Source organism: Micropterus salmoides, unplaced genomic scaffold (genome assembly GCF_014851395.1).
Source record: "Micropterus salmoides isolate LMB-PRFRI ecotype aquatic unplaced genomic scaffold, ASM1485139v1 Ms_hic_scaffold_12, whole genome shotgun sequence".
NCBI lineage: Eukaryota > Metazoa > Chordata > Actinopteri > Centrarchiformes > Centrarchidae > Micropterus > Micropterus salmoides.
This window is the reverse complement of record NW_024040263.1, coordinates 22,113,547-22,137,023: the sequence shown is the minus strand read 5'-3', so window position 1 is coordinate 22,137,023 and position 23,477 is coordinate 22,113,547. Positions and strand designations below refer to the sequence as shown.

General features: G+C 41.4%; 1 protein-coding gene across 5 annotated transcripts in view; it reads left to right on the top strand.

The window, feature by feature from the left end:
- The window catches only part of add3a (adducin 3 (gamma) a), a 115,799-nt gene that overhangs the window by 74,958 nt on the left and 17,364 nt on the right, over positions 1 to 23,477 (top strand). For 3 of the 5 annotated variants that reach the window (XM_038713965.1, XM_038713966.1, XM_038713967.1), the window contains 4 exons: positions 7,507 to 7,751; positions 17,345 to 17,483; positions 18,180 to 18,331; positions 18,843 to 18,923. In XM_038713965.1, coding sequence (XP_038569893.1) covers positions 7,557 to 7,751; positions 17,345 to 17,483; positions 18,180 to 18,331; positions 18,843 to 18,923 — 567 coding nt within the window. In that variant the 5' untranslated portion in view covers positions 7,507 to 7,556. Of the gene's footprint in view, positions 1 to 1,518; positions 1,905 to 7,506; positions 7,752 to 17,344; positions 17,484 to 18,179; positions 18,332 to 18,842; positions 18,924 to 23,477 lie in introns of those variants that run through there. The other 2 variants (XM_038713968.1, XM_038713964.1) reach the window with 1 other exon arrangement.

Sequence of the window (23,477 nt, the reverse complement as noted above, 5' to 3'; positions counted from 1 at the left end):
CCAGTAAAATTACTTCAAAAACGTTGGTAAAATAATTGCCAACGATGTTTGTATAAGCTATAAGACTGTAGATAGTCAAGTAACTTTAGTCAGGGAGGGACTCACGGTTCTTAGTGAGGCCCTTAAGAAATGCCTTCTATTTCTAAAATACGGGAGACAGGGTGGCTCAGCACCAATAACTTGCAGAATTTGTTTATTAGAGCGCTCAATTTTTGACACAAAGTACCATTATTTGTCCACTGCAAATAGCAATGTTTCCAACTTCTCCCACTATATCATATAATTTATTTATTTATGTCAAATACAAGGAGTTGTTACAGCCTGTCCCACAAGTAACACAACCTGGGTTAGTTGTCACAATGAAAGACAAGAATTAAAGATTGTGACCACACCACAAAAAATGCATCTGAAGAAATGTATGTAGAACAAAAATAACTCACCACTGACTTTTAAATCACTTTAGAATGACTATGATACACAATAATGAGTCGTTGCTGATACTTCGCTTTAATTGTGTTTCGATAAAAGTACGGTTGTTGACAAAACCTGTTCTGGGCAAATAGGCTAAATTACATTATTTATGTGTAATTCCTCTGGTACGGCTATTAGATTTAATTTCAGCACCATGCACTGTTCTGAAGCTGTATTAGATGTTAATGTATGTGGTCATATGTCCTGGGATTTATACAAGCCATGTATTTACATTTGTGTTTATGGTAGATTCATGGAAAATCACGTAAATGTTTAGAACAGTGAAAAGGAAAATGTCAGCTTTCGCCAGATTTGGCCTGCGAGCCGTTATTTGCTTACCAATGCTGTAAAGTTTTAATTTTGTTCTCTAAGGTTTCGTAATTTCTTGCAGTGTCAGTCTGCTCAGTGTCACATGGCAGATAGAATATTCCTTGGAGACAGACCCTGCCTCACCTCATCTGATATGTTTAGTTGTCATTTTCAGGGTTAGTCGTAACACTTTTTAAAATTAATTTAGTCTTGACAGTGCCCTCTGACTTGTTTAAGGCATTTGGTATTTCAGTCCACCACAGAGCCAGATAACGTTAATTCTGAGGGGCCAAAGTGGCTATAAAGGCCATTCAGTTTGTGCTGGAGCAGGTTGTGTCTCTGTAGTTACACTGCTGCCAGCAAAACTCATAAACACTGACTTCTAGTACAGTTGTCCGGAGCGGTGGCGGGTGTAGCAGCAGGTGTGAATTAGGGACATAAAGAGGTAGAAAGACAGAGAGAGACAGAGATAGTTGTGGAATGTGGAAGAGAGACCAGAAAGTGAATGGATCAAAGAAAGAAAGAGAGACAAGAAAGAAAAGATGACTAGACAGAGAGAGAGAGAGGAGGCGAGGGAGGAGGAGTAGGGGTGATTAGTGTGTGTGAGCCTGAGCTCTCATTGGTCTAGCAGAGTGTATGTGTGTGTTTGCCTGAACCCGTGTGTGTGTGTGTTTCTAGCCAGTGGGCGGGGGATTAAGGCTGCATCACGTGGTCCCTTTAGCTTCTTTTCCACACTAACACACACCCTCATTCGCAGAGGACACACACACACATTCACAGCTGTTGATACTTCTCTCTCTGATACACGTCGGGCCAGCCGAGGAGCAGAAGCCGTAGGAACCTGGGAGAATCTGCTGGCAGCTCGGCCAACGAGCATCTATATGGAAAATCTGGACCGACTGGTTTTCTGATTTCAGCCTGGCACTCACTGTCTGACGTTCATATCCCGCTCTTTCGCTCTGTTTCTGCTTCTCGTCTTTCCCGGGTTCTCTCAGGGAGTCAGTGTTGGAATTTGAACGCAGATAGCAGCAGCAGGAGAGAAAAACAGAGACATGTGTTTTGCCTCAGTCGCCTACTACTACTGCCTGTTCTCTCCCATTAACTGACCAAGGAGGAAATACAAGGTTGGTTGTGCCTGGCTTATTTGTTTATGTGCTGTTTTGTTGCGTCATTACACCTGATTGGAGGTTTGGATCCCCTGGTGTGTGTGTGTGTGTGTGTGTATATATATATATATATATATATATGAGTGTTTAAAGACACGCAATCCCATTCATTTCTTTTAAGAATCCAGCTGTCTTATGTTTTTGTGTTACCACCAGCTGCCAAAGCATGACTCCAAAGATTACCATCCCTAAAACGGAGCTGTAGTTTTAGGGGAATTCCATGTTAGTATGGCTGCTTGTGCACACACAAACACACAGGCAGACAAACACTCCTGCACTATGTACACGCTTGGCAGTAACAGTGCAGTGAGTGTGAGCACCAAGGAAGATTAGCTGTGGCTGATACCTCTAATGTGTACAAGAGTGGAGGCTGTATGTGGAGTAAGACACAATTGAGTCATTTAAGGTCACTTCAGCCATGAGAATCACCCATTAGCACACATTTCTTGAATATATAAATCAATCATGTAGAAGGAAAAAGGAATTCTGTTATAAAAATTTAAATACGTTTTGTTGCAACCTGCACAAGAACCAAATGTTGTATTGGAATAAGGTTGCACAAGAAACCAACCCCCCAAACTACAACCGGCCTATTCCATGTGTCAGTTACAGACAAACTGCTGGCACGTCAGTGGGCTCAGAGGAAGAGTTTTCCCTGTCTTATAGTAAAGCCGCTGGAGGATCTGTAAGCTGCTGAGCATTTGGCTCACACACCATCCTCCAGTTTCACTGCTGGATCTGTCTTGCAGGCATATTTAGACACACCTACTCCTGTGTGTGTGTGTGTGTGATATACGCCTTTACAGGGTTTACACTGCAGGTCACTTGCATGCAGACTTGTTGGTGGGCGTGTGTGCTCACTGTGCCATTTACAGTGTGTGTGGATATAATTAGCCGACGTACAGATTCTTTCCTGGTATTGTTATCGTTGGGGTTGTAACTCAGCCCAAAAGGCAGTTTGTCTATTTTTAGGGGTGGCAACTCATAGAGACACAAGCAGCCACACTTTGAAGCTTCCCCAAGGCAAGCGAAAGATACTAGGGGGTGTGTGTGTGTGTGTGTGTGTGTGTGTGTGTGGTGTTGTTGCTGGGTGTCTTATCTAGCATGTTTGTGTTTACTGCCTGTAATAGTAATCTGCAGAGTTGTGACTTTGATATTGTCTTTGGTATCTTTCTACTGAGCTTGTACAATATCTTGTGCAAAGTTTTAAGAAAGTTAAAGTTAAAAGTAAACAGGCAGATAAAGTCTGAGAGAGAATGGTGGACAGAGATGGAGAGAGATTTAGCAAACCAGAGAGACAGGGCCAGACAGAGAGATGGAGGGACAGACATGGGTTAGACATAGGTTTCCAGATTAGCTGGGTGTCATCAGATAAAGATGGAGAGTTGTGTTTTGTCTCTGTTCCAGCCCCAAATGTCAGAGGACTACTGAGGCATTATGGGTGAGCATGCTGTCTTAGAGATGAGCTCAAATAAGAGATAAAGGAAGGAACTAATTTGATCAAATAAAAATGAAATGAATTAAATGGGATGCAGTCATGCATCAATATGACTAATGAGTCTGTTAAAGCAGTCACCTTGGGCTTTGGGATATTAAATCAGACCTTTTTCACCATTTTCAATTAGATTAATAATAATGAAAATTAGTTAGATTCAGCCTTATTACATTTACTTTCTGTTGTATTCAAATTGCATATTCGACACCTGCAGAATGCAAACATTTTCTACTTAAAACAAATTTAGAACACAGTGATGCTCGTTCATGTCATCACACAAATACCAAACCATTACCAGTTGTTACTAGTTAAAGAATTATTTCTATAATACCTTTGCTGGAGAATGTAAGGCTGAAACGATTAATCAATAGGTTGATCAACAGACAATAAATCAGCAACTGTTTTGACTGCTTTTCCAAACATAGCTTTGTTCATGCTTCTTAATTGTAATTAGATTGGATCTGCTGTTTTTCTTTGTTATGCGATAGTAAATTGAATATTTTTTTTGTTTTATTGGACCGTTAGACAGACAAAACAATTAATTTGAAGGCATTTTTGTAGGGTTTAGCAATTGTTGTCAGTCTTTTTTTTGTTGCTATTTTCTGACATTTTATAGACAATAATTCATTGATTAATTGACAGATCAACCTTTAATGAAAAGCATTAGTTTCAGCGTTAGTGGAATGTAGTTTCATGTAAAATGTAAGATTTTCTGCGGCTTTGTTCTATTTGAGACATAGTCGAAACCTGCAGTGTTGCAAATCTTTCATTCTCATGCAGTAACAGCCTATTGTTAAAGTTAAGTCCAGGCTAGATGGAGGTTACCGTGAGTCACACCATTCATCTTGTAACTCCTAGTAACCAAAACCATGTTAAGCATAGCTAGGTTTATAGCAGTAATTGGTTTTATAGTACTCTTAAAATCATTGTTTATAGATGAGAAAGTCTTCATGGACAAGTTGCTGACTGATGAAGATTGCTTATGTCTGCAGAGCTGCTGAGCATGGGAGGGAGGAAGGGTCACCAAAGGTCATGGGGGTGAGAGGTTGTGGTCACCTTGCCTCGGGCTGCGGTTGCAGTCTAGCTCACTTTAGTAAACACAGACTGCCTCATCTATCTGCCACAGATTAATGGAGCTTAAATCAATTACAATACAGCGCTGCCCTCCAATGCCATATCTGTAAAGGGCAATTGTGTCTCAGATTTCCAGTCTGTCACTGAATCTGATCTAAATTCATGGCATTGTTGTGAAACTTAAATGTGTTTCATTCATTCAAGTGTTTTTAGCGAATCACACGAGAGCATCTGCCGGGGAGCATAAAATTTGAATTATTAACATTGATGCAGTAATGCGCTGATCAGATTTCATTCTTACTGAGATTAATTGTGCACACACTCTCATGCACGCGCACAAACCACCACTGCCACTCGCACCCTCCCAAACCTCCCAACCGTCGACCTCTCGGGATGTGACCCGACTGAGGGGGTTCTGGATGAGGACAATGATCTATTGACAGAGACAGAGGGAGGGAGGGAGGGTGGAAGCTCATGCTGGGGACTGCTAGATTTGTGTGTCTTGTGACAGAGCAGGGAAAAAATGGTATACTGGTGTGAGTGAAGGAAGGGGTGAGGCAGGGTTTAGAGCTTGGAGGGGGGTGTGTAACTTCATTTTGGCGAGGCTACAGCTGTTGCGTTCAGCCATTCAAAATTCCACTCATTCAGCAAATTTCAGGCAAGAGCTTCTACTGTCAGTCACAATTTCTCAGATGTGTTTCTGAGCCTTCTCGTTGACTGACTGACAGTGCATTTCATTCACTTTTAGGTACTGTTTCTATCTTCAAATAAGTGCAACAGAAGAATAAGTATGAGAATAAAAGAATTCAAAGCTGAGACAGAGTGATGACTTGATGCGGTACAAACATTGCACAATAGCAAAAAATTCCTCCAGTCTTTCAACTACCCATTATGCCTTCATTTTTATATTACAATAGTAGGTCCCATCACAAACCCATCATTTTGCGGTTCTTTCCTAGCCTGTCCTGTTCACAGCTACTCAGAAAGCAAGGCGAGCAGGAGGATGAATTCAGTATCAGGTTACATTACTCTGCTCTGCCCAGCTGCCTTCAATTAAAGAGGATTCTTTTGTGCATCGTTTCCATAGTACAAATCACAGCTTTAGTAGTGGGGTCAGGTAGAGAGCGAGAGGCTTCCTGTGTTCCTATGGGTTCTCTGGTTAACAGATAACATGGATATTTTGGCATTTCCAAATGGTGGGAGGCAAAACATTAGAGGTGCATGTTGATTCCCCCCCACCACCCTCCTACTGTTTCCTTAAACTTGTGACTGTATGTGACATGCCACATCTACAAAATGCAGAGATCATTAACGTAGAGCGGTTGGGACAGAGATACCAGTTCAATTTCCCTAATGGACAAAGTTTAGGTGGGAAAAGCAAATGATCAACACCTTAAGCCACCAGTATTGGTGATAACTGCTTTTTCGTGACATCAGTTGAGGTATTTTCTAGAAAAACATTAGATAAATACTATCAGCTAGATAGTATTTATCTAATGTAAATAATACTATCAACTATACTATACTAAATAGGAAAGGCATGTTTTAGGTCACTGATAGTTCATTGGAAAGTAGGTTTTGAATGTTGTTGCTAGCTGTCTTGCATGTTTAAAGTGTTACATTAGCATTACTGTAAATTACCAACACACAGTGGGTTTATTCCATGTGGTTATGAGAGAAAACCCAACTAAAAACAAAACATGCCACGGTACACTTTGGTCCACTTGGATTTCTTTTTAACTGTTTGTTGAGTCTGAGTACGACTTTTCTAAACACTGAGCTATGTGTCACTCCACTAATCTCAACCATCTTTTTAAGTGGCATTTGACCTGAGTGAGTAGCTTAGCAGCATGTGTCAGACCAAATCACCTCTCCGCCCAATTAAGAGCAGAAAATGGGAGAAAGAGTCACTTCTGGCAAAGTAACCGCTAAATTTTGATCCTCCTGCTGTCAGATGATCACTGGGCTTTTGAAGGCCGAAAGCAGCGGGGTTCCTTTCTTAGACTCTTTCTTGCTCTCTCTGTCATTCCTCTGCTCTTCAAGCCAGGACACCATCTGTTAGAGCTCCCATAGGCCCCGCCTCTCCCTAAACACCACCAGCTTATCCTTCACTGCTACTACAAGAGCAGCCAAGTTGCAAGGGATCCTGGAAAATGCAGTTTTTTGTTTTGTCTGTCTCCTCTCTCTCTGCCTCCTGTGAATTCATCTTTTATCTCCACCAAGGACGTTGTGTTTTGCCTTTTAGTTTCGGGATATGTAAAAAGAAATGGTGGAATGTTGAACAAACAAGTGAATAATTTTGGTGTCCTTATTTGGCCTTCATTCATCCAATTTTTTAAAAAGGTTTGTGTAGTATAGAGGTGGCTTTTTGAGTACATCGACAACTGCACACAAAGATCAGCGTTTTCTCTTTAGGATTGCGGCACAAAGCGATTCTCTCGCATACATAAATAACAAACTTGACCATATTTTCAAATGTATTTCCTTTTACCTTTATTGTCTATGTCCCTTGGCATTACAAAAAGGAACTTAGAGCATTGGTCACACATGTTGCTTTTACTGTAACAATTCCTACATCCTGCATAAATGCTTATTGTCGCGCCAGCTGACCTGAGAATGCACAGTGGGAGTAAACCACCTCACCAGTCAAGGCCTGGATGTTCAAACAAACCTGCTACCCTCCTCCTCGTACGCTTTGCTGGGTGATGTGTCAGTGTGACCTGACTAATGCCTATGTGCAGTTGTAAAAGACACGATGAAACTCTGTTTCCTTTTGCATTTTGCCTTCTACGTGTAAATCTGTTTTGCACCGCGATCACTGCGTTATTTGAGTACCAACTTGTCATAACCACCTTGTGCTTTGAATCCAGAATCATTCTGTTGTCTAAACTCCATTTTTTGTGCTATGACATACTATAAATATAAACTTTTCCTTTCAAATGACATGAGTAGTGTTCTAACGTTTCCACCTCTCTGTTCTTTTCTTCTCAGGTGAAAGTCTGAGCAGCAGCCATAGTGCGAGCGAGTGAGGTGAAGCAGGCATGAGTGCGGACAGCCATCAGGGGGTGGTGACGACCCCTCCCCCGCCCAGTGGAGGAACTAAGGAGCGCTACTTCGACCGGGTCAACGTCAACGACCCGGAGTACATCAGGGCCAGGAACATGTCACCTGACCTCCGGCAGGACTTCAATGTTCTGGAGCAGAAGAAGCGTGTCACCCAGATCTTACAGAGCCCCGTAAGTCAAAAGAGGGAACATGTCTTCAGAATATATTTATTTATACTCCTACAAAGTAGAATCTGAATGAAATACGATGGCACCATTCTTTATGGCCTTTTTTCAGTCTAGGCTTGTAGATATCGCACAGTTTTAGGTTTCAGAATTAGGCTAATGCATGCAGTTGCTTACATCATCTGGAGGAGGACTAGACCTACAATTGACTATGTGTCAGCTAACGCCATGGTTTGCCCTTGATGCTACAAAAAGCAAACAGTTTCAACGGGAATGTGTCTTGTGGGCTGCTTTAGATGCATGTTTACTACATAGATTAGGTAAATATAACAAGTGGCTAAAGTGCTTTCTCATTTTCAAGTTGATGTTGATCACAAATACAGCATGTTTCTTCATGTTCCTACAGAGCTTGACACCCTCAAGTTGAGTTTTGTGGCAAGAGGAAAAGTTTTATCTGGGTCGCCTCACAGCATGAAAGGCTGGCTCAGGCCATTCTTTGAGGAGTTTGCGTGTTCTCATCATGTATGCGTTGGATTTTCTCTGGGTGTACCCAATTCCTAAACTGGCTACTCTAAATTTCCCCTTGGTAAGAGTAATGTGTTTGTCTATCTATATTTGTTGGCCCTGTGATAGACTGCTATCCTGTCCATGATGAACCCCCCTTTTCCCCAGTGTATGCCGGAATAGTTACCTTGAACAAGGCAAACTGTTTTATTCAAGGAATGAACTGGAAGGATTGGGAAAACAACATGTATGTTAGTCTGTATTTTCCAAAGAAGAGGGCAATTGAATTGTCAAGATTACAGAAGACCCAGTGGAGAACTTACTCCAAGCAAAGAACCTTTCACCTCACTGACTAATAGTTTGAGCAATCACTTCCCAATTTCTTTTTCTGGCAGTTATTATCCCACAATCAAGTGATTTCTGAAGAAGTCACAGGAAGTGAGTGCACTGTACTTGTACTTGTGTTGATGTTGTGACACAGAATCACAGCAGTCAGCAACCTGCTAAAACCCTAATATAACCACCAGCTACCACGCCCTCGCACAGGCTTACTGCTGCAGCTCTCCAAGTGCCCTCCAGGCCAGAGGCTCTCATATCAGGTCAGGTTTTGCTGAAGTAAACAACTCTGTGAGCAGAGGGCATATTTCAGCCAACACGCTTAATGTTGTGGTTTGATTCTTGTTTCCTTGGAGGTCTGGATTCTTGAGAATTACTGTTGCTCTGCTAAGCCGAACTTGACAGAAGTGCTTGAGGTGCAGTTAGATGTATGAGCCCAGTTGGGACCAGGCATACTAATCATTATAATGTAAAGGCAAAGTATTTGGGATGTTGTGTCTTTGTTGAAGGTTTGTTGTTGAATGCAGCCTCTGCGAAGGTCAGAATGCAGTGCAAAGATTGTTACTGTAACAGTTAGCACCTGAGAGAGCACTTGAACTCAAAACTATACAGAGAATCACACCATATGTGGTATCACATATTCTTAGATGTATTGAGTGTTTACCAAGTTTCATGGATCAGTTTGTTTCCTTTTTGATGTATTTGCATCCGTATCAGGATTTCAACACCTAACTCTGGTAATTATAGTCTCCCTCTGCTTATTTACTCATAGCCAAAGTCAAGCTCATGGGCTCATGTAAAGAGGGCACAGCGTTGTCCTATCTCGCTGTTTGAATTGTGCCCTTTGAACAGTTGCCTCACCTTGTGTGGCGGTTTTGCAACAAGCCCCCTGTCTTTCAGCTTGCACAATGTCAGGAATATTTACTCTGTACTATTGACTTAAGGCTGGTCTCTGACTGCACCTCACTGTTTACAAGGTGTATATGACTGGATGCATTTTTCCTTCAATTACTTTGAAGTGACAAAAACACTCTTTAGAGGTTTTCGAGTCCACAGGAGCGAATTTATGGTAAAGTTAGGCAAAGGATAACGCTTAGGCAATGTCATGAATGAATGTTCATCACAAGCAGAGTGATACAAGCCTGGAAATGTGTGTGTGATTGATATTAGGGTGTAGTGGCCACCGTGGTTTGGCCTTTTTTGTTGTAAGCTTTTAATGTGATCTGCATTTTGCACATGCCCAGTGTGGTTTTCTTGGCACGCTGCGTTTTCGGCCAGATGTCTGGGAGGGCAGGAGTATGGTGCTGCTGATGGTGCAGTTTTCCACTTGATACTCGTATGTCTGTGAATGTGTCTGTGTACGTGTCTGTGTACGTGATTGAGTACCACAAGTGCAGTTATGGGTGAGCAAATAAGTGAGTACAGACAGCCAGCTGCAGGACACTTTTGGGCCATCATTGAGCTTCGGTGGCTGTTATTTTTTTGCGGCGTGTCTGGCACAGCTGGCTCCAGTGTGTCCTTATCAGCAGCGATTCGGCATGTTGAATTAATGGCTTTTGAGCCTTACGAATCAGTGAGCAAATGACCACAGCCTGACAACAACAGTGTAAGGCACAGCAAAAGAGTTATCACCAGTAATAACTGTAATTTCACCAGCTGGACACAGGTTACCCACTATTTACCACTACATCACACTGTGTGTGTGTGTGCGCCTGCTTTGTGTGTTACATTTGTGGTCATGAAGTGTTATGTATATTATTCCCACTTGATGTGGTTTTGAACGTGAGCCAACCAGCTCTCAGTCAGCAGTAACAGGTGGCTCCCTGTGGGCCGCAGAGTGTTTTTTCAACTCTGTCAACAGTTGGCCTCTCTGCGCTGGTTTACTCTTATTCAACAGCAAAAACAATAACGTGTGTGTGTGTGTGTGTGTCTCCAGCTGGACATATACTCGTGTCCCTCCTATCATCTCAATTCCTTTCTCCATCTTTCTGAGTCTGTTGCTCTCTCACGTACTACAACAACAACAACAACAACAACAACAACAACAACAACGTTGTCACCAGCTGGCTGTCCACACATGTGCCTCTCTTTCTTTCACCCTCCTCTCTCTTTCTGTTTGTTTTCATTCCAGTGTTATGGGACTGGTGGCGGCTCCAGATTACATGTTTCTAGCAGTCAGATGGCAGGTTGTATTTAAATTCGGACCAATATAGACCAGGCAGGACGGAATCAACTCAGCTGACTTCATCCGCCCACCTCATTCATGCAGCAGCGTTTAGAAGTCACATGCTACAACTGAACCTTGAATGCTTTCGACCCCTTCTTCACCTTCACCTTTCTGTGTGGGGCAAAGATGAAAGGCCTGTAATGCATGCACGTGTAAATTAAAGTAAGCTCAGGTCACACGAAGCATGTAATAAATACATATTCAGCACATTCTCATGATGCATTTATCGAAATGATACAGGCATAAATATTGATCAAATTTTCAACCTGGTCGCTGAAAGAGTTTTTATGAAAGAGTTTTTATCTCTTCTGCAGAATATAGAGTAACAAAATCCTCAAGGTTTTGGATTTAGAACACTTTTGAAGATGGAAATTTCCACTTTTGTAAAAAGACATTTAATTTAAGGTTAAGATTAACAGTAAAACATTATTATTTTTCTGAGCATCCGGTTGTGTGTCAGTCTGCTTTAGTGTTTAATATGGGGAAGGAAGAAAGAGGAAGAAGTGAAGGACTTTTCAGAAGGCTTTTGGTGGTAATGTTGGTTACCATAAAAGCGTTTTTTATGACGTGCAAGGATTGAAATGTGCCTTGAGGTGGTTTATGAGGCACACTGAAGTGGTTTCCTGCTGCATTTCATACGTAAGAGCTTGGATACAGAGTTGGGCTGTAGATCCAAGTCTCATGACATCATAGTTAAATCATGATATCAATTTGTTAGTGTTAAATTCTGTGGTGAAGCCTCTCTCTGTGTGTCTCTATAGCTGCAGGGGAACTAGGTTGCTGTGACTCTATTTGCAACCCAAAAGGTCAAAAGCCCTCAGAAGCTTGAAATTAAATCAGGTGAAATTTAATTTGAGTTGTATTTCGACATGCTGCTTCTACTAGTCTTGCGTTCTCCCCTGATATTAGCCTCTCCTCTGTTCCGCACATTTTGTTCATCATCCATAGTAATGATTTACTGATGCCAAGTGGTAACTTTACTCTGCCTCATTTGCACCAGTCCTGTGGATTTCAGAGGAAGTGCACATTTTCTCTTCTGCCCCCCCACTTGCCAGAAAACACAAGTGGATAATTTCTTTCTTCTTGTTCTGCCGAGATCCCCCTCGTGTGAGACAAATGTCACGGCTCCTCTATGATGTTTTTCCTTTTCCTTATAAAGTCCTAAAGGTCTCATTTGATTGAACATTAGTGGTTGAACTCACTCCAGATAGTCTTTTCACCTTTTCCCTCAGAGCCATTTCTCGACGGCTGTGTTTCAGTTTGGCATTTCACGACATCTCTTGGGTGCTGAACTTCCAAAAACCTCCAGCAGTGGAGCAGTGCCCTCAGTATTAGAGGGTATTGAATACTGAAATGTGACTAAGTCCACTCCAGTTCATGTGCAACCTCAAAAGTAGAGGCCATAAGTCCCCTGACAATCCCCTGGGTGCTTAGTGTGTACATTTTCCACTACTTTCTCCATCTGGCAACTGAAATTGACATTTTTCATTCAAAATCAGAGACAGAAATGTTTTAGTCACTATGCTAAAGGAATGCAAAGTTGTTTTCTTGCTGAAACTGATCTGAAATTAGGGATGCACCGATCCAATATGCTGGATCAATATCAGTGCCGATACTATGACATCCCCAACATTCCACATTAAATACATTTCCCTGTATTCTAACTTTATAGGGAGAGGAACGGATGGCTTGGTGCATCCATGCCTGCGTTTCATGTATTGACACCCGGTTCATATAAATCCACACGGGACATCTTCATACACTGATACTCTATTGTCACTTTTACGAATGTCTAAATATTCTCCTGTGCTCAGATTTTCCCGCACTTCTGTCGGGGTGAACAAGTTCATCCCTAAAGAAAAAGGGCGGCGAGTTCATCCAGAGTGGGGAGCCTTTGCAGGCAGAGTTGGGGACCATTTTCACTGACACACGCTCTAAGATGAGATGGGGAGAATCAATAGCATTGGCAAGCTTGCAGACAGGCACTTTCCTACTTTGTATCACTGTCATGTTGGCAGCTTGAAAGAACAGCACTGTGCGGACGTAACTGGGGAGGCTGTTGCTGAAATTACAGGCCTCACCTGGTCTGTTTGTGTGTCTACAAGCTTCAAGGATAATGAGGGTGTGTTCGCCTTTTATCTATCTTTGCTTGTATGTTTCTGTGCGTAAGAGTCTTTTCAAAAGTTTTATTTAGACTTTATTTATTTGGCCAGTTGAGATTCATGCAATTTGAGCTTGGATGCCGTCACTAAGAGACCTGAAAATGCAGGTAACTATGTTCTTCTAGGTGATGCAGTTTTTAGGGGTGAGAACTTAATCCTAACATGCTACAGGAAATGACTCCAACACACACAGTGTTCACAGGTATAAGAAAACAAAAGGTGACATTTGATATTGAGCTGATAAAGCCTAGTTTAGACCGTTTTAGTCGCTCTAAGAGAAGCGACTTGTTACTGTTGTTTTCGAGGCTTAGTTTGCTGCGTGAACCTAAACAGATTTTCTTTAAATGCACCTAATTAAACTCTGCTGCAGTGAGTCAGATCAAACCATTCCTTCTCATAAGGACATGATTGTGTGTGAGGTAATGCTGAAACCATCAGGAGCGACACGCACTTCTCTGATTGGTGCACAAGCGCAGACGTGTAGGATCGGCCTTCCTCCAACAAATTCATAAAAAGTCCTGTCTTCCTTTCCCACAGGATGACGTATAGCAGTTTAGTGTCACATGTATCTGCAACAATAACTGAAACAGAAACAAGGGAATTCCAACAAAAGGAAGCTTCACTGGAAGTCATTTGACATAAGTTGGAAGAAAAGTTCTGTTGTCCCATGGAAAACGTGACCCAGATGGTCTAAAATGTGCATGTGAAAATGTATTTTTGTTCACCGTCCACCAAATAGTAAAGTACTCTTTTCAGGAAGCATCTGCCCCGATGTAATGTCCTTAAGTAAGGCATGATTCCTGACAGCTCATCCAGACTGCTCATGGGAAGCAACCAGTAAATTCTCACCTTTACAAGAGAATGTCTGAAACATTTCCATTTCAGACTCTTTTGTGCCTCAGACGAACCAGCGTTTCATTTCTCACACCAACTTTCTGTTACTTCACCTCCAGACATAAGTATGATCAAATGCTCGGCTGTGGTTAATATTTTGGCTTTCGAATTTGTTACAGATGTAGCTTGACTGGGATACGTTTGAATCTCATATGTTAGGGAAGTGTACAGACATCTCCCCTTTCAGTAGAGGAATGTGGGGAAAAAAAACTCTCTGGTGACAAACTTTGCACAGATACAAGGTCTGACATTTCAGGAGACATAAACACAAGTGAGTGGAGGGGATCTTTAAGTAAGTGGCCTTTTTATTTTCATTTTTTGGTGCATCTCTCTCCTCTCTCAGGCTTTGCACTTAATACTTTTAAACTGCTGCAGTTCCATTTTGAAAGATTAGCTTTTGCCATTTTGGAGCAGTCACACTTCTTCATTTGTTTGATTGGATCACATTTTTTTCCTCCAGTAAGTGGAGGGCCTTACTTAGCCTTGTTGCCTGTCAGTGGTTTTAATCTTGCAGGGTAGAGGACGGATATTTGTGTTTTGCAGAGGTGTATTTATGTAATGACATTTACAAGGTTCACCTGTCTTTGGGTTGAAGTGCCACAGCAGCTAAAAAATACACTTCATGTGTGATGTTGTTTTTATTGCAGCAGATGTGGGGACTTTGCCGAAATATTAATGATACGATCCACTTCAGGCCCCAGAATTAATCTGTTTAGATGATGGGAATCAAATCCCTGCTGTCATAATCCACTTGGGAACACACACACAAATTGTAGAGCAGATGCCTGCTAGTATGGCTGTGTGTATGTGTGGATGCATGTGTTGTTGTGCTCATGTGCTTTTAAATAGGTTTAATTCCGCAACGAAAACTGCAAGTTTGGTGTTAAGTTGGTGAATTTTTTTTCTGAAATTGATTGGACAGTATTTTAAAAGCAGATGTGATTCTGCTGTGAATTGCAGCAAACAATTTGGGACTTTTAAAGCTACTTTAACTCAAATTTTTGTATTAAGATCACTACTTTTACCTGAAAATGATTGCTCATAGTGATGAATTTCAGTTACTGACAGCTCTCCTCAGCTCTGTAGAGGTTTTTAGCATCTTGTAGCATATTTTTTCCGGCCTTCAAATTTACAGCTTTGGTTTTTGGTTCACTCTCACCTCTCAGCCGTAGCAGGAAGCAGTTTTCAGCAAGAAGCTCTAAAGGTCCACCGTACGCTACCTGCACAGCACTAAAGAGCAGTCAGGCAGAGTTAACGTCTAGCTGGTACATAGTGGAGCACTTAGCAGCTAAAGCCAGCTATTTCCCCCAGAATTTGGTAAAGAGACTGAAACAGAGTCAAAGGAAAGAAAATTTTGGACTTGCGTTAATCAAGTGGCCAGAAACACGACTCTAAATTAATGCAATTTTATTTTATTATATCTGCTGGGTGTGTCAATAGGCAACTGTCAACTAACAAGTTTGCCATATAAATTTAAAAGATGATAACATGTCAGTGTTGTGTTTATAGCTTGTATCTATGACCCCAACTGGCTAAAATGTAAATGCAGATTTAATAGTATCAACTGATTGGATTTTCCCTCATGTTGGTAGTTGCCATTTTGTTGGAACAACCAGTGTCAAAGCTAGTGAGACTCGTCTAGCACAGACCCCAAAAAAAGACCTTTGTAATCAGGAACGCAGAATGCCTGAGGGCCAAGTGTTTGGCTCCAGTAAAGCATCCATAGCGCTGTGGCTCCAATGTCAGTGTGATGGCACAACAGTCTTTGAAACAGAAATGCCCAGAACAACAACAACTGAAAACAAAAAAAACCCTGACCCACCACTGTCAGACATCCGCAACAGGCCAGTTGCCACAGAAATCTCGCCACTAGGGAAAGAGGAATGTCTGGCTCGAGTTCAGAATCAGTGGTGCTCCGGGACTGTATGTGTCCTGACGCGGGGGGTTGCTCCACTTTTAACAAAACACCCCCACATTGGCATAAAACCAAAGGCCCCAACTCCATTCGCACAACACTAATGGCCCGTCCCAAGGGGTGACTTGAGGGGACGTGGCGGGGGGGGGCAGAGAGAAGGGGAAGTTAAGTGTCAGAGATGTTTTTGAGCACAGACGTAGCTCTTTTGGGAATGTGTTTACTGTTGCAGAAATAATAATGTGAAATAAAGACATGAATATTGGGTTGCCTTGCTAGAGGAGTCATTGCATGGAAACAATGTCATGGCCTGTTGTCACTTTCAGACTGTGCTGATTTTGTCAAAGATTTCCATCACTGGTTTTAAATGTCCACCAGGAACTCTATGATGAGATGAAGTCGAATTACAGTCAAGACCAGATCCAATGGGGGCATTTTCTTGGGACCACCACAGGAAGTGGTGCCCATGTCTTTTCAGATGATAAATAAAACCCTTAATGAGTGGCAGACATAAACTGTACGTGACTGCAGGAGATCCACATTATACACCTGGATTTTGATGAATCAGTTCACAGGTTAAAGTCCCTGAAATGCGGGATAGAACATAAGATGGTGGACCAGATGGAGAAAACATGATTAAAATGCCATGGGCTACAGCGAAGACTCAATGCAGAAGTATAAATTGGCCTTTAGCTAATGCACACACGTCAAGTTCTACAGAGTGAAGTGCAAAACAAACAAACACTGACACTTTCTCTGCCAAGGAGTCTTGTGATTTCTGATTGAACCTTTGATTTATAAGCTGCTGGGTGATGAGGAACATTTGCTTTGGAGGAAAGCGAAAGCATAAACTCATACAGTATTTTATATGATGTAACACAGCCAGCTGTGTGTATATCTGGTCTTGCATAAGAGCGTGTTGTCACTTTATTGTGCTTGTGGATGAATGTAGTCTGGACATAAGGATTAGCCACACGCTCTCTCCAATCGTAATGAAGAACGCAAGATAGCCAGACACCCAATCCTGAATCTGCTTGTTGAGAAGCCAGCCTACCCTGATCCAGCTTCATAGAGCACTTTGAGGACAATTCAGATTGACACCCGATGAGCATGTCTAATCTCTGATTAACACGTCTCCCTCGCTCTTCCTCTCTTTATTTCCACTCTTCCTGTCTCTCTTAATGTTCCCATGTCTTTTTACTCGTTCATCCCTCTGTCACCACTAATCCGCTACTCTCTCTTCTTCCTCCAACTTTTATCTGACCCTGTCTTTTCATTTCTTTTTTCATTTACAGTTCAAGAAAGTTGATCTGACAGAAACTCCATCTTCAAAGTGAAATAAATTAGTTAGTTTTTAAGCTGCATAATATCTGACTTACGTGCTCAACTTGTAACTCAAAGTTTTTTGAAACGGCTTTTAAAAAATTTATATTAATAAAATAGCCATTCCTGTCTAGATTTAAGGAAATCTGAGGGTTCTGTTTCTAGTTTTTTGAAACATTGTGTCATCTCAATTACACATTATTTCCCCTCTCAACTCTTTCTCTCTCCTCTTCTCTTCCAGGCCTTCAAGGAGGAGTTGGAGAGTCTGATCCAGGAGCAGCAGCGGAAGGGGAACAACCCCACCGGCCTGCTGGCCCTCAGACAGATTGCTGACTTCTTCATGGCCAGCTCAGTGGCTGGCTTCAACACCTCCCCTCTCAGTTAGTACTCACAGTGCTGTGGCCCGTTACCCCTACTAACATTTAGCAGAACATGCCGCCTTTGCCCAGAGTGTGATTGCTTTGAACTGTACTGAACAACAAAGCCCAGCATCAGTATTTGAAAAGAGGAGTTCCATACCCAAACATGAGCTTTGTATGTTAAGGGCATTAATACCCAGAGACGAACCAACCCCCGACTCCAGAAGAGCTGCACATATTTCTCAGGGGTTTTGATCCTTTGTGAATTCTGTCCAGGAGTCCATATGTGAAGTCTGCTTCCAATCACAGCACTGGAATGCGCAACTAATGCCGAACTACACGTCAAAGGCATTAAAGCAGTTCAGTTTAGCGCTTCCTTAAAATGTACCCATAATGAGTAAGTCCAAGAGACGTTGGTAGTAAACAACGTATTAAAGGTTAGAGTGCTGTTTACATCACCTCAGTGTGGAAATTAGGACTCAGAGCCAGATGTGTCTGATACATCATTAGATAAAAAGACTGATGTTGGATTGTGGTCCTGTGATGCTGCCATTGCCAGAAAAGAGGATAAAAGTGCATCATTTATTTCCTATAGTACACACAATTGAAGTAAATTTATTCTTGTAGACTTGAATACAAAGGAGAGAATATAATTTTAATACAACTTGATTAGCAAACACTAGTTTTTCTTTTAACCCTGATAATGCCATTGTTTAGGTCTGGGGATGGTCACTCCGATCAACGACATGTATGGAGTGGAATCCACCACGATGGTGAAAGGAGAGAAGCTGACACGCTGTAAACTGGCCAGCCTCTACAGACTGGTGGACCTGTTCAGCTGGGCCCACTTCGCTAATTCCTACATCACAGTAAGATGACTGAGGCATTCTTGAAAGTGTTGACAGTAATGTGACGTGTCTGAAATCATATGTACTGTATAGTGCACTATATTTACTGTTGGCCATTTTATTTCAGTGTCCGGTGTGAAATGTATGCACTATATAGTTCCCTCAAAACTTCCGTGGCTTGGACACTACTTTCTTCTTGCAGTCCCACAATGTAATGCTTTAATAGATTTATAGATGCGAAAATTACACAAGTGTATGAGGAAGTAACTAAAATGAATATAGTATATGCAGATTGATTTCAATGAGAGTTAATTAAGGAAGGTCTGTATTCCCTTATTACCTTGGCACATACAGTAGAAGCATGCCAAAAAATGAAAGCCTGATTTCCTTTTGACTTATCGCTCACTTGACATTGGTCCATTATAATTTGTCTGCTCAGTATTCAGAGTAGAAAGAAGAATAAGAGTCACCGTCAGATTTCAATCAATTTGATACCTCAACAAAAAAGTGATTTGACTTTATCTTGTCTTAGGGTCGAGTCAGTAAAGAGCAAGACCACATCCTCATCCTCCCCAGAGGACTGTCATTCGCTGAGGCATCTGCATCAAACCTGGTAAGAAACACGAGAAACCGTGGACTGTTTCCAACATAGTTATTTAGTTATTTTATTAATTTTACGGGTGATGTCATTTTAAGTCTATTGTTGGGAGACAAATTTTTCTTTTGAGATTTTTATTTATTATTGTTTGTGTTGTGTTTGTGCATCAATCCCTTGGTGTGAAACACATAAATTAGTTTGTAAATATCTGTCTGTGTCAATGTCCTTGTCTGTGTGTGTGTTTGCCAACAGTGCTTTGAGTTATGAAGGTTTTAGCCTTCACTGGACAGGGCTAATGCTTTGCTTAATCAGCTATTTACTTCCTTCTAATTACTTCCTTGAATTGTATGAAGGGGAAAAATAGTAGATGAACCTCATTTCAGTGTTTTGGTCTTGCAAAAGACAAGGTGCCTCCCTCTCTCTTGCTGTCTGTATATGTGGCGCCACATGCATTGACAGAATCCAACCAGAGCGTTCCTTCACTGCTCCTTTCCTGTATCAAGTCAGTAAATAGTGTTTCAAGTTCTTTGTCCTTCTAGTTTCAGTTCAGCCTAACACTGTTACCACAGTGTTGTCACTGTTGTCACAGTGGTATGTCGTGTCAATAATAATGTGTGTAATAATCTGTTAGCAGTTTCCTCCTGCCTTACATTATAGCTCCCTGTAATTCAGGTTCTATTTCCATCCGTTTGGCTGCGTCTCTGTTTTCCTTGTTGTCTCGCTCTACTTACTCTCTGCAGATTACAGTGTTTATTTCTGCTTATTCCAGTATTTTAAGTTGAAATAGCTAAAAAAAACAAAAAGAGAATTAATTAGGTTTTGTTTTCTCAGTGTTAAAAACAAGATGTATAACTTTTTGTCTAGGTATAATCCATAGAATATGAAACATGGAAAACTGACACTAAAGAACAGTAAAATCATCTTACCCAGTAGTAATGATTTCTTGGAATGCGTTTCAAGTTTCTGGTGGATGCAGTTTCTTATTCAGGATGTTTATTGGCGTCTACCAAGCTAAGCCAAATAACTCTCCAATAATTATTTTTTTTTATGTTTAATGACATTGCAAACATTTGCATAAAAGTCACTTGAAACTAGGATCATATCTGCTGCATTTCTCTCTCCTTTGTTCTCTGCGCTTTGTCGTACTTCTCTCCTAATTTATATTCACCACCTTTGCAAATATTCACACACCTGTGTTGTGTGGTTGCAGGTGTGGGTTGACAGCTGGATGTAGTAGCCATACTGCTGACAGGCAGATTTCACTGTTTGACCTGCCGAAGTGGTTGGCAGGCAGATATATGCAATGAAACACTTCCAGCTGGTAATCTGCTTTCTGTTAGTGCCTGAAGGCAAAGATAGTAAAGAGAGAATTTATCTGCATTTGTAAAGTCATACAAATGTATTTTATTCTTTATTCTCCTCCAAGTCTGTTTATAATTTAAACATCTTCTTGCTACACCTTACTGGCTGTCCTGCTTGGTTTAGATTCTATCGAGCACACAAGTCAGAGACAAAGATACTTTTACAGTAATATCTTTCACAATATAGATATTTCACATATCTTTGTGCTTAGTTACTTTGGAATACAACTAAAAAATTCACCTGGTGGGAAAAAAAACATTTCATCTTTATGCTGAATAGAGTGCAAAAAATATGATATCTGTCAATCAGAAGTCACAACCTAAAATGAAAAGAGTTTGTGTATGTATGTTGATCACTTCTAGAGCTAAACTTAACTACCTGCTTTAGGTTAAATAAATAAATTATGAATGAATATTTTCCATAATATCTGGCTCAACTTTACAACCTCAATAAAAGATGTAGTGGCTGTGGTTAACAGGCTCAAAATAACAAAGACATCCAGATGCTGCATTGCCTAACTCTCTGCATGAAGTAAAGCAGGATATTGTAGTTAACGTTATCACAATTGCTGAATAATTCGGGAAAGCATTTTATCGCCAAATGTAGTATAAGGAAGAATATACTTGTATATTTATCCATTTATGTCTACGGTCTTTAGCTTGCTAACAGTTAGCTAAAACGACAGCCAATGGCTAGCAGCTTAAATAGTCCTCCACTGTATCACACAACCAAAGGAAAAGGGTTTTACCAATCCAGAGTTGCTGTAGCTTTGTTTCCTACCAGGACTTCAAATGAAGCGCATTGAGCACATCTAGTGACTCAAAGAATGACTCACCTTGTGCCTCTGAAAAAAAATGTCCAAATGTGTAAGCTGAAGTACTGTTAAGCTGGTACCAAACATAGTCCAAGTTTAATAGCTCATAATGAGTCTTTGTGCAGCAACATCTACTTATTGTATAAATCATAGAAGACAGAAGGGTAAAATGTAGGCTACGTCTAAAAAATATATTTGGCAAACTCATTAAAAATTGAACAATGCTAGTTTATGGATCTGGACCACATTCATGTCTGTCGTGGTTGTCTGTATGAGAACCATGACCGCAGCACTTCAGCTGACGGAGACACAACAAAATGATGTTGTCTGGCACTCTCAGATTTCCCTGACTGTGTTAGTCTGCTTGTGTTTTGATGCAAGTCTGTCGCTGCTGTGTTCCCCTCTCTCTGTAATCTCTTCCCTTTGCCTCTTCTTTGTCTTTGTCTTTTTCGTGGTCTTCTTCTTCGTCGTCATCTTTTTCCTTCTGTCTTGACCCGATGATCTCTATAGTGACATGGCTGAGATCAAGTTTTTAGAGAGACACTGATTAAGAGGAAGTCACCCAGAATAAAGAGTGCGAGAGGTGGTGTTGGGGTCAGCTGGGTGGAGGCTGTGGTGTCAGAGAGAGGCTGGAGTTCAACTGGCTTTGGTTGGTTTTCATCTGGCCTCTCAATCTCTCTGTTTGAGCTCTGAGATGAAGGCGGGGTCATTTTAGTTCGTAGGCAAATTCACAGTTTGGTCTATCTGAGTGTTTCTGGTAATATTCATCATTTAGTTTAGTTATGTCAGAAGTCAGAATGTTAAAGTCGGGTTAAAGCTGTTCAGTTTGCCCACAATTCTTCCTCAGGCTCCACTCTCCTCTAAGGACTTCTTATCATCTGCTTTCCATCCGGGCGAATCACAATTCAGATTCTTTCTGACACATCCTTAGGCATGTTTTTATAATTAGAAGTGCCATGTTCGTCAGAGGGGCCTCTCAACACAGTGGGTTGGTTGGACAGACAGGCTGCAGCAGCGTCGGGGAGCTGCGTTTTTAAGGACGTGACAGGGTGAACTGATACCGTACTGGACATGTGATGTAACCCAGTCAATGTTCGATCGCCTGACAGCTGGCTGTGGCTGTGGCTCTGTGTGGAAACAAAGATGGTGGTAGTTAGTTACGCTCGGCTGGTGTCATTCACTTTCCTATGCTGGGCGAAAGATCAATAGACAGTCATCTATCCAAACATCCGAATGGCTGTTAAAAGGCACCATTCAGGACATGTGTCAGGACTTTCAGCGTGAGTTGACCCAGAGATCACCAGCAAGCTGTGGAGTCCACCCTGGTTTTTTATCTATTCAGTGCCAACACAACACCTGAGTTTTTGTTCTAATACTGAGACATGTTGTATGCTCTAGATACTGTACATGTGTTCCACACTTTTTTTGTATGTAAAGTCAAATTCACAAATGCATTACTTTGTTATTTTAATAAAACCACACAAGAGCCAGGAAAATCTAAAAGAAAAACAATAAAAAAAGTGATGTTTTTGATCAGCATTTTGTGTTAACCCTAACTGTTAGTACTCTATGGACACAATGTTTCGGTAGGGCTGCATACTACAACTGGTTCAGTTGCAACATTGATTCTGGTTTCCTGTTGCACTAGTTTTGTGGTAAGGAAGCTGGTGAGTGTATTGAAGTGCTCACAGACCTTTCCTGAATTTCACTGCAGCACCCTTCCCCGGTATACCCTCTGCTTAATAAGTTACTCCTGGAACACAGTTTTCTCAAGGAAGGAGCAAAGTGCAGCAGAATCGAAGCACACGAGTAAAATATGCGACCCTATATGTATTCAGCCGGCTTCAGTGGACTTGGGTGTATCTCATTAGCCTCAGACTGGATGATTGATGCCCTTTCCTGTTGTGATAACACACACTTGGACTTTGCATTATAGAAGGGAAATGTGAGCTAGTAGGTTCTGGTTTATATCACAGAACAACATGTGGTTACGGTGATAGCAATTTTGTACAAGGTCTGCTGGCAAATCTGTGTTTGATGTTTGCTATTAGGTTTTACAGCGCGGACTGACATCGGCACACAGTTTCGTCGTTGCCCTTCCTTCAGGTTTTATACCTCAGTCTCTTTGTCCAGTTATCTGTCTTTATTCTCTGGCTATTCAACTCTCTTCCCTCCAGGTCTCATCTTTCCCTCCATTGCTCTCCTCTGCCGTCCTGTAATGTAATAACTGCGAACCGGCAAGTAATGAAGTTGTCATAGTAAAGGACATCATGTCCACTCCCCGGGTATATTATGTTTCCTGGTAACGCTCCAATTAATTTCCTGGAGAGGAGTGGACAGAGGAGGAATCATTGATAATCTGATTTCTGTTATCATGCTCATTGATTCTGACT